Raw genomic sequence first — 10,632 nt, forward strand, 5'->3', positions numbered from 1 at the left:
AGAATGCCCAGAACAATTGAATAAGATGTGTAGATGGACTTCACACAGGGCTGAAACACAAAAGTTCAAAGTCCAAAACTGCCAATTACCTTTGCCAAAAAACAGGACTTGATCAAAGAAACATAATTCACAGAACTGATGAAACAATACAATGACAGGAATGTGCAGATGGCGCAGGTGCAGTAACAGGAAAGGGAAGAGCGTCTCCTGCTGCATAACCATCGCCGTCATTGTGTGAAGGGTAAGTACATCAGTCCAACAGCAGAGGTTTCATTTCCTCTTTCTGGTGTTTCGCAATCTTTAAGGCTGTGGACTCACTGCGGACTGACTGCTGTCTAGTTCTGGGCCATTTGCTGGCTGAAGACATGAGTTTCTACAGTGACACGTCTGCGGAGGACACAAGCGACGAGTTGGAAACTTTGGGGTAAGACTGGTGCCCTCATCGGTCGGACTTAAAACAATAAGATCTTTGACTGATAAGGACACAAGTTCTTAATTGGAACTTCAAGAGGTTTGGATTTGATAGCTTGCAAGCTCTGTTTGATCCAATTTGAGGTTCATCGAAGTTCTCGGACATTTTTGTGAATGTATTGACGGGTTAGGGTTAGGGTGTTGACCTGTGGGCTGGTATCACCTGGCAGTTAAATGGTTAACCATTTCGTCCACCTGTTGAGCGTTGTGGTGGTCCAACTATTGCTGCCAACCTGGTCTTGATGTGCCCATACATGGACTTCACCAGACCCCCAAGTAAATAAGGAAGTTTCACAGCACGTCTTTGTTTAAATGCAGAAATCCTTTGTACTTCCTGTGTTACCCTTGGACAACCTTGTTTCTGCAAATAACTTCTTTCTCCAGTCCAACCATGTCACCATCACATTGTGATGCAGTAAAACATACTCTGTTCAGCTGAACAAAAGCCTTTGTGGAACAGTTTTTGTTTTGCAAATCTGAAGCATGAAGAAACAATCCGGGTTCTGTCTATTTCCTGGCAACACTGGCAGTGATACACTCTCACTTTCGTTCTGATATTGCAGTTGTGCTTCTCAGTTCAGTTTTTAACATTTTGAGTTACCTGCACACTGAGAATTCTAACTGAAAATAATGCAAAAAAAGCAAAGCAAATAGTTAAGGATTGTATCTGCTATGAAGAAAGAGCACAAAATCAGGTTTGTTTTGGAACCCCTACTACCACTACTACCACCACTACGTTGTTGATGTCTGATGTTGCCTCTTGTCTCCTTGGCTCAACTGGTTCCATGGTGACCACTACTACTACTACTACCACCACTACTATGTTGTTGATGTCTGACGTTGTCTCTTGTCTCCTTGGCTCAGCTGGTTCCATGGTGACCACCACCACCACTACTACTACTACTACTACCACTACTACTATCAGTAAAACTACTACCACTACTACTACGTTGTTGATGTCTGATGTTGTCTCTTGTCTCCTTGGCTCAGCTGGTTCCATGGTGACCACTACCACCACAACTACTACCACTACTACTACTACTACTACTACCACCACTACTACTACTACCACTACTACTATGTTGCTGATGTCTGATGTTGTCTCTTGTCTCCTTGGCTCAGCTGGTTCCATGGTGACCACTACTACCACTACTACTATTACTACTACTACCACCACTACTACTACTACTACTACTATGTTGCTGATGTCTGATGTTGCCTCTTGTCTCCTTGGCTCAACTGGTTCCATGGTGACCACTACTACTACTACCACCACTACTACTACTACTACCACTACTACTATGTTGTTGATGTCTGACATTGTCTCTTGGCTCAGCTGGTTCCATGGTGACCACTACCACTACTACTACTACTACCACTACTACTATGTTGTTGATGTCTGACATTGTCTCTTGGCTCAGCTGGTTCCATGGTGACCACTACCACTACTACTACTACTACCACTACTACTATGTTGCTGATGTCTGATGTTGCTTCTTGTCTCCTTGGCTCAGTTGGTTCCATGGTGACCTCTCTCGTCATGCTGCTGAGGCTCTCCTTTTATCTAATGGGACTGATGGAAGTTATCTCCTGAGGAACAGTAATGCCGGTCTGGGCTGCTTTGCTCTGTCTGTAAGGTTAGCCTGCAATGAAATGTACCATCATATACAGTATGTGCTGACACGTGTGAATGCAACCTGACCAGCTTGTTTGCTCAGTCTCTGGTCAGTTCATTAACTGGTAAATATGTAGTTAATTTAATTTAATTTAAGTAATTCATTTGTCTGAAATTAGAAAAAATACCGTTGCGCTCCTAAACCTGTGATTGATGTCAGTCTTCTCACCAAAATAACGTGTGTTAAATGTAACGGGCCTTTGCTATTTTTTCACGTAGGGCAAAAGATTCTGTCAAACATTTTCATGTGACACGCAAGGACAACGCCAACTATGTTTTTGGGTTTAATGAGTTTGCAACCCTGCAGGACTTCGTGAACCACTTTGCTAATCAGCCATTGTTGGGAAGTGATGCAGGTATGAATAACTGCAAACACTTGCACACACACATACACACACACAGAAAACCAAACGGGTGATCCTCTGAACCTTTAGTGTTACATGACGACAGCGGACGGTTGAAGCTCGCATATATATGTATGTGCCACATATTTGGATGAGTAAGATTAAGATAAACTAGTTGGTTGGTGTGTGAAACTCACATATAAAACTGATTTGGATTTGGCAGAGTGCAAAACAACCCACACGCAGCATGAAAGTAAAACAAGGAAGGAAGAGCAAACAGTAACTGCACAGCTGCACATGGTACAGAGGGAGGTCTGCAGTTTTGCTTCTTATGAAGAAGCTTTGTATGTAGAATTGCATGTTGTATTAAAAGCAGGATTCAAGAGGTCCAGTATCGTGGGAGCTGCTGTGAAGTTAGGGGCTGATGGGAGGACAACCACCAAAGCCAATGGTAGTTCTTCAGAAAGTGTATGTTTATTTATACGATAAGCAACTTAAAACGCTGGACAACCCTAAATTCCACGAACCAGATTAAGTAATCCCTCACCGACCAACCAAAGCGCCACCACGCCTGGAGGGGGACACCAACAATAATGAGTAGCTCCAGTCCTTTTCTCCATTTGAAAGAGAAACTATCGTTCACTAACCCAAAAAAGCAGCCCCACACTTCCACCACTGTGGTCCATCCTGTGTCGCGCTCTGTCCCTCAGGCGCACCTCTCCCTGACTCCTTAAGAGATCAGCTGAGCAGCAGATTAGGACCAGCTGATCACATGGAGGACCAGAGTGGAAAAGTCAGACAGACCTAACACCAAAACAGCAGCACCAGGGCTGTAACATATAGTCCAGAAAAACATGTGAAATGGCTAAACAGATATACTGTGAAACACTGGGCCAAAGTGCATCATATTTCCTAAGCTGTTCAACTCTCAACTGCTTATCCAGGAACCTTGATTATACTGAAGAGTCCGTACCCATGGCGTGTAGAGGAGCCGTCCATTTATGAGTCTGTTCGAGTTCATACGGCCGTGCAGACAGGACGCACAGAAAATGACCTGGTGCCCACTGCTCCGTCCGTAAGACCCTTTCTGATATCACTATATCTTTTAAAAGATCCTCTGCTCAACAGGAAGCACACAGGCGAGGACAGCTTGAAAATAACTGTATTTGTTTAAGGGAGAGTTCTGCTTTTGCTGATGTCTCGAGCTTTGTTTTTCAGCTCGCTACGAAGGAAGGTTATCTGGTGAAGCAAGGAGCAATCATGAAGGCAAGAGCTGGAGCTGCTTTTTTCGGTGAAGCCAACCACTGTGCAGTGTTAAAAGTGTCTTTTATTTCTAGAACTGGAAACAGAGGTGGTTCACACTCTACAGATATGAATTGAAATACTTCAAAGACAAAATGGTGAGTAAGGTCACGTCCCCCTCTCACTCAGACACGGATTCGGGTCAGGGCAGCACAGGAGGGCAGCTAGCCCTGAGAGTCCATGAAAAAGCATCTGTCTTCACTCACCCACCAAAAAGACATTTCAAAGCTGGAATAATTGCAGGCCAGGACCAATTCTGGTCCAGTGTTTTCAGAGACTGGTATTGCACCTTGTGCCAAGTTTTGTCCCCCTTTTATACTGTTTGTTGAGGGTGGGAAAAAGCATCACTGATCTCTTTCACTGTGGACAGTTTAGTGGCAATAAAGGTGCTTTGACATTTGGGGACTGTGCTCATTTCAGTTGTCTGAAGTTTCAAGTCGTGATATGAGCTGTGATGTCAATCTTACAGTTTGAGAAACCTATTCGCACCCTGGATTTGAGAGCATGCTCAGCAGTCCAGTTCGACTATTCTCATGACAGGATCAACTGTTTCTGGTGAGTCACGTCTCCATGTGAACAAAGTGGGGCTAAATGAGTGAGGCGAGAGCTCTGGTACACCTCTTAGCACATTAGAACCTTTAACAAACCGTGTTGGACCCTAACCTAGACAGCAACGGCATATTAAACCAACGGTGGGTTATCGTCAGGGCAACACATTGAATGTGTGTTGACAACATTAAAGGTTCTCCTTATGATCAATGCTGAATAACATCTTTTTTTCCAACTAAACTTGGACAACATCTAAAAGTCAGTCCTTCCTAGTTTAGAGATAAAGAATGAAAGGAATAGTTTCCATCCCTGAAGGGCAGATCAGTTTCTACAGTAGGCTGTACCATCATAGAGCTCTTCAGACAACCAGAATTCCTAAAAACCAACCTGAAGATGTCACGATGTCATCAAAGTGGAAATAAAGCAGAACACTGTTGCAATGTTCAACTTCCATCCATATAATGACCCCTTTAACATTTTTAGCCAAGACCCAGCATACTAGCATAGCCTCTCTGTGCTAACCTTGCTCAGTTAGTCAGGCTGTCTAAAATAAATGAATAAATCATCCAGCACTTGGGAATCACCTGGCATTTGTTAACTTTGGGTGCCCACAGCCTGGTGTTTCCTGAGAGGATATTCTATCTGTGTGCCAAGTCAGGCATGGAGGCAGACGAGTGGATCAAAATCCTCAGATGGAAGATGGTGAGTTTGTACCGGCTGTAGTTTGTTTGAGTACTGGTAAATGAAATTCTACTGGAAATGGAAACGTTCACTTAGGAACAAGCAGGCCAGTGTAGCTGCCAAGGGAAGGGACCATGGACAAGTCCACGCTGTCTTCCATATGCATTTAAGTTCTGCTCTACTTTGGTGTGTTTGGGGGTATTGTACAGAGTCCAAGTGCCTGTTTGGTGGAGGTCTGAGCTTTCTGCCTTTTCTAGTTGTTTTATGCCTTTAACATGATACACCTGCCCCCCTAATGACAACCATAAACAAGCCACGAACAGGCTAACAAAGGTCTGACACCTTGCTCAAAGTTATCTTAGTAAAGTTAGCTTGAAACTTCTGGGATTCCCATTTGTTTTCACTCTAAAATGTACGGAAAAAAGTAACACTCTGATGTTACTTAGAACCTGGTGGGGTGTTTAAAGGAGCTGCCTGCTAGACTGTGGCCAAAACTGCTCCTGCAGTCACTAGTTGGCTGGTGGTCCATGCCTGGGTTAAGTTGGTTCAGGTTAAGCAAACTTAGCTGAATCGAACCTAGAGAAAATGTAAACGTCAACATGATTGACGGGCTGACACTTTGCTTTTGAAATGAAATAATCCGGCTGGACTCATGCTGTCAGCGATATAAGTATTTCAAATGAACAGGATTCTTAACGCCTGCTGGCACATCAGAGCCATTTTATGTCTGCTCCATTAACTTGGTTCCTTTTGGAGGCTAGTTCATCTTTAAATGAGTTGACTGTTTGCATTCACTGGAATCTCCATCAGTTGTTGCCTGTGTGTGTCCAATAATGCATATACACATTGCAGCATTAAGAAATGCTCCTCATATCGAGCAGAATCTGACCGCTCAGAGCTCTTTCAGTCCCAGATAACAAAAGGTCGGTGAAGGCTAACAGGGCACCTACTAGAGATGGAAGTAAGTCCTGCCTCCCAAGAAGAAGAACAATCCAGCGGGATGACAAAGGGATCAAGGAACATATGGGAAGAAGACAAAGGACAACGTGAACAGACCTCATCCAAAAAAGGACTGATTTTTATCTGGATCTTCCACTTGCTGGAATTCCTGTGAGCTGCAACTGCCCCCAGATCAGAGCAAGACTGTTGGACAAACAGCTTTACTTTTAATGAGAGCATGAAACATGTTGCCCCAGATTAACTGTTCATCTAAATGCCCAGTAGGATGTGGTGAAGGTTTGACTTTCATACTAAACACATTTGTCTCTCTCTCTGTGGAAATAATTGACTTTTCTTCCAAAACAATGTCAAAAAAGTAGATAAAACCATGGTGGGACTGGAATCCTAAAAATGTTTTTTTTTTTTTTTATTATTTAAATGTACTAATATGATCATCAGTGTAAATAGTTTTTGCATTAAACACAGAATTGTCTTGTCCCAATGAAAACAAGCTGTGATGTCACTGCCCTCACCTACCAGCTTACACCTTTATGGCTTTTTGCTGTGTGCTTCTGGTATCTGTAAATATGAACAGTTTACATTAAAATGAAATTTCTTTACAGAGCAGTGCGCCTCTCAACCCTGTGTGAATAGATCTTCCTGGCTCTTGGTAGTATTTTGCAAACATTATAGCACAAGTCTGTTTGAGATTCTAGTGATGAATCAAACTAAAGTCTTTCAACCTTTGGAAACTTAGAGGGGAGTAAAGGCACATGAAAGCACATTAAGCATTTATTCAGATGTCATGATGTGTTCAACAAAAAGCTGTTGTATTCTAGATGAGGCTAACAGGACTGTGATTATATAACCAAATGTTGACTCTTGATTTTTGTTCTGTAAGACGTGCTTCTGCTGTAGATTCAGGTCACCTCCACCACTTGTCTCAGCTCCTCTATTAACGGGGCCAGCTCATTCTCCAGGCTCATGATGAGACCTAGGGTAGAAAAAAAAAAAGACATATTCGGTGACATCCGGTTTTAAGACAGGAAATAGTCATCTCATCTCACTAGATTAACATAGAAGTTAACTTAAGTGGAGATTAATGCAACACTATTTGCCCACCGTGGATGAAAATGCAAAAAAAATTAACTGTATTTATCTTTAAAATTATATTCATTTATTTGAAGAAGAAAATTCAGTTTTTATTAAGAATTAAATAATGCACACTGCAGAATGAGAGGGTTGGAGAGCCGACACACACCTGACTGAAACACACCTCTGACTGAAGCGGCCAGTTTACATCTAGAGCGTAATACCGTAACCTTTTGACATCAGACCAAGTGGGGTAGGGGTAACAAATAACCCGTGACTCCAGAGAAGCGACAATAGGAAGATTTCATATCACAGTTATCGTTGACACGATGACGATGGTCGTCATTGTTGTTCTGGTATTGTCCAAATGTTCACATATGTTCTATATCATATGTTGACTTGTCATTGGTAGTTGGTAGTTACCTGTATTGGCACTGCTGCCAGCAATGAAACTGATGACCAGTGGTAACCGATTGAACTGCACAATCTGTCCAAGATGGAAACAATGCAGATTTATTGGAGAATTCGAAAACATCAGATAAAGACTTTTGTCTAAGCACAGTCAGAAGTGAGGTGTTTGTTTTACTACTGATGAAATTTGAATGCAGGAGAGCTTTCTGTGGTGGTGACTTTTACAGTGCACAAACAGGAAATCTCAAATGTAGCTACTAAAGGATTATATAATACTCTGAGTTGAATTGTTTTTCATCTTTGAAAATGTTAGGTTTCCCAAAGCGTTTACACCAGGACAAAATAGCCATTCTGTGATTATTAGGGAAGTGAGTGATGTGTGACCTGGTAGTCATTGTAGTAGCAGATGATGCTCTTGTTTTTGGACAGGCCCAGCTTGCTGCCTTGATCTGTTGCCAGAGCAAAGGTGGACAAGAAGCCAGGTCTTAAAGCAGGTACTGGGGCACTGTCATTGGCAACTGCAGAGACATAAAGCAAAATTAGTTAAAACCAAAAGAGGGTAGGACAATCATTTATTGACCTGGCTGAAACAAACAAACCCAAAAAAAATCACTCCTTCATTTTAACTGAGAAACATTTTCAAATAAATAGAAAAATGGAAGGAGGGAGATAGAAGACATTGAGAACATGAGGCCTCCTACCTTTGACAACAGGAACACCATCTCTATCGGTGACAACAATTGCATGAAGTCCTTCAACACTAAAAACCAAAAACAGGTGAAAATGATCAGGTCAAACATTTGCTATTCTGAGTTGATCATATTACTTTGTATTTTCATACGCACCTTTGTAACTGCTTATACAGAAACCTCTTCAAATCCTGCAAATGTTACATATAATTAAATGGGGATAGCCCTGTTAATTAAATCAATTCACAGGTAAAGCTGCAAGCATTAAGGTTATAATATCATCAAAAGTTAAATTACTCAAGCAGACATTTTCCTGTAGACATGCAAACACACTGTGTGTACATATATGCTGTTTACACGCGTGTACTTATATGTATACCTATGTAAGATAACAGGCAAATAGCGTACTTACATCAGCCATGAGCGTGAAATCTTGATCGCTGGATGACTGTGGAGACAATTAATTAACCATCCGTTTCCGTGAATTCTTTAACGTTCCTAAACATGCTAACTAAACCTGGTTAGCAACACAATTAAAGTAGCTGCGACTTCCTGTAAATTAACTAGTTAGTTTCCACGTACAATTTCACTTTGTACTAGACCAGAGGAACAATCAATGAACGAAGACCAAGAAAATAATGAATTTGTTTACCAACCTTAGTTTGCTTCACGTCTGTCAGCTTCCTATAAACTAACAGTCACGCGCAGACGTCACATGACATGGTGCCTTCCTTCCTTCCTTCCTTTAATTCCCGGCAGTTTAGACGCTTGTGAGCGCATTACTGCCCACCCGTGGTCATCCTAGGTCGCACATCCTCGCTCTAAATTCTCCTATTCTCCCGTAGGAACTGTAGGACTGGTGGTTATGAAGGCTGCTGACATGTGAAATCACTCATGTTATTTTAAATTTCATATTTTCTTGTACTAGTTGAGAGTGTTGTTCTAATGAGAATCATTGTATTTGTTTATCATATTGCTTCACATGGTGTTGGCCCCAAAAACAAAACTGAAAGCATTTGCAATTGTCGGGCGTCATGTGAGATTGTGAGTCTTTGAGGGACATCTGAGAGGAATAAGACCAAATATGGAAAAGAGGGTATACCCAATGAACTGTATCCATGAAAGGACCCGATCCCCAGGTTGTGGTACAACTATGAAGGGTGCAAGATGATTGGGGCTCTTCCTCATGAACTGAGACGCAGTGCTCAGGGACCTGTGGCAAGACCCCGGTAGCTGTGAATAATTCCAGTACACCGTTATGAGTAAAAATCACACATTTTATTCATTCAGAATTGATTGTTTGTCTAGTTCTTACTGAGAAAATGAATGGCGCGAGGAACGTGTAAGTAAAGAAAGTTTTCCAAAACAAGATTTGATGGAAAATGAAGCAAAACTCAGATATAACAACAGTTTAAATATGTTTATTCTCTCAGCAGTATACTTCCTACTCCAGTAGAATATGTTTCATCATGTCATTGTGACCACACCCCCATAACCCTTTTATGTTTCTTAATAATGTTTGCAGATAATTATTTAGTCCACATTGTCCCACTTTTGGTCAACACATTTTAACTGAATCTACTCAGATTCCATGACAATGATTGCTTTCCCTGAAATTCTTCCCATTTAGCAAGAGAGAACTTATGCGTAGGCACACTCTTTCATTTCAACTCTCAACTTTAGACTAAAATCTACAGAGAATAGGGAAGTGATCACGTCCTAGCCGCCAGGACGTAGCGTGTATCTATCGGGAACAACCCGCTCTCCAGTTCTGGCCAAGTTTGATGAGGCAAGAGAAAGATCTGACTGCACCATCATTAATGGCTGCCATGTTATACAAAAACTTTTCAATGACTAGTCCATTGTTGCCTTAATCATTGCTGCCCCAGATCCTTTGTCTTTATCAAATTCAGATAGAACCAACGGTTTACAAGGATTGTAATAATCAATAACTGTTATTGTTCTATTACTTGTCCACACTTCAAGCGCTGCACGCTCTGAATCTCTATTTATGTGGATTTTCTTGCACTGAATTCCTGATCTGATAAATGTTGCACCCAGCTGATCTGTCAGACCTGTCTCTTCTCAGATACACACATACTCTGTGATAACAAAATCTAGACAGGGCTTTGACCACGTCTCCTGTACACAAATTACCCGTGGTCTTACTTTAAATTTGCTCTCAAGCTGCGCTCCATGCTATCAGTCCTCGACATCTGTGAACTATCTAAATAATGTAACTCATGAAGCTTTTAATGAGATATCTGCTTTATACCCAGGAAATGACCCCCCCTCAACTCCAGCCTTGAACACAAATGATTTCCTTGCTGCTGACTTAAGTCCAAAGCAACACGTCTGTAATAAAAGCCAGAAAGGCATCCCTGCTCAAAACCAGCATATCAGGGGGAAACATGGCAGCGCAGGGAAAGCCTGCTGACTCTTCAACACTTTCCGCCAGCTCGTTTGATTCACTTCTGAA

At 41.9% G+C, this 10,632-nt stretch overlaps 2 protein-coding genes across 8 annotated transcripts; one reads left to right on the forward strand and one right to left on the reverse strand.

Moving 5' to 3' along the window:
- Window positions 1–229: 229 nt before the first annotated feature.
- Window positions 230–6,585, forward strand: dapp1 (dual adaptor of phosphotyrosine and 3-phosphoinositides). 7 transcript variants are annotated; one of them, XM_003978593.3, is made up of 9 exons: window positions 252–424; window positions 1,986–2,108; window positions 2,366–2,502; window positions 3,435–3,565; window positions 3,709–3,756; window positions 3,828–3,890; window positions 4,262–4,347; window positions 4,956–5,043; window positions 5,930–6,585. In XM_003978593.3, exons 1-9 carry the CDS (start codon window positions 366–368, stop codon window positions 5,951–5,953), a joined length of 759 nt encoding a protein of 252 aa, XP_003978642.2. In that variant the 5' UTR covers window positions 252–365; the 3' UTR covers window positions 5,954–6,585. The 7 variants fall into 7 exon arrangements, 2 of the variants coding, with proteins under 2 accessions (XP_011618229.1, XP_003978642.2); XM_011619927.2 differs by lacking the exon at window positions 4,956–5,043 and having other exon boundaries at window positions 250–424; XR_003885937.1 differs by lacking the exon at window positions 5,930–6,585 and having other exon boundaries at window positions 235–424; window positions 1,986–2,103; window positions 2,454–2,502; window positions 3,828–4,347; window positions 4,956–5,019.
- Window positions 6,586–6,740: 155 nt separating this feature from the next.
- On the reverse strand, window positions 6,741–8,917 carry lamtor3 (late endosomal/lysosomal adaptor, MAPK and MTOR activator 3). Its single transcript, XM_003978585.3, has 7 exons — window positions 8,810–8,917; window positions 8,566–8,601; window positions 8,310–8,344; window positions 8,166–8,224; window positions 7,849–7,982; window positions 7,477–7,540; window positions 6,741–6,955 (listed from the first exon to the last, which is right to left on the reverse strand). The coding sequence occupies exons 2-7, from the start codon at window positions 8,572–8,574 to the stop codon at window positions 6,882–6,884; spliced, it is 375 nt and encodes a 124-aa protein (XP_003978634.1). The 5' UTR covers window positions 8,575–8,601; window positions 8,810–8,917; the 3' UTR covers window positions 6,741–6,881.
- Window positions 8,918–10,632: the final 1,715 nt, after the last annotated feature.

Source organism: Takifugu rubripes, chromosome 2 (assembly GCF_901000725.2).
Source record: "Takifugu rubripes chromosome 2, fTakRub1.2, whole genome shotgun sequence".
Lineage (NCBI taxonomy): Eukaryota > Metazoa > Chordata > Actinopteri > Tetraodontiformes > Tetraodontidae > Takifugu > Takifugu rubripes.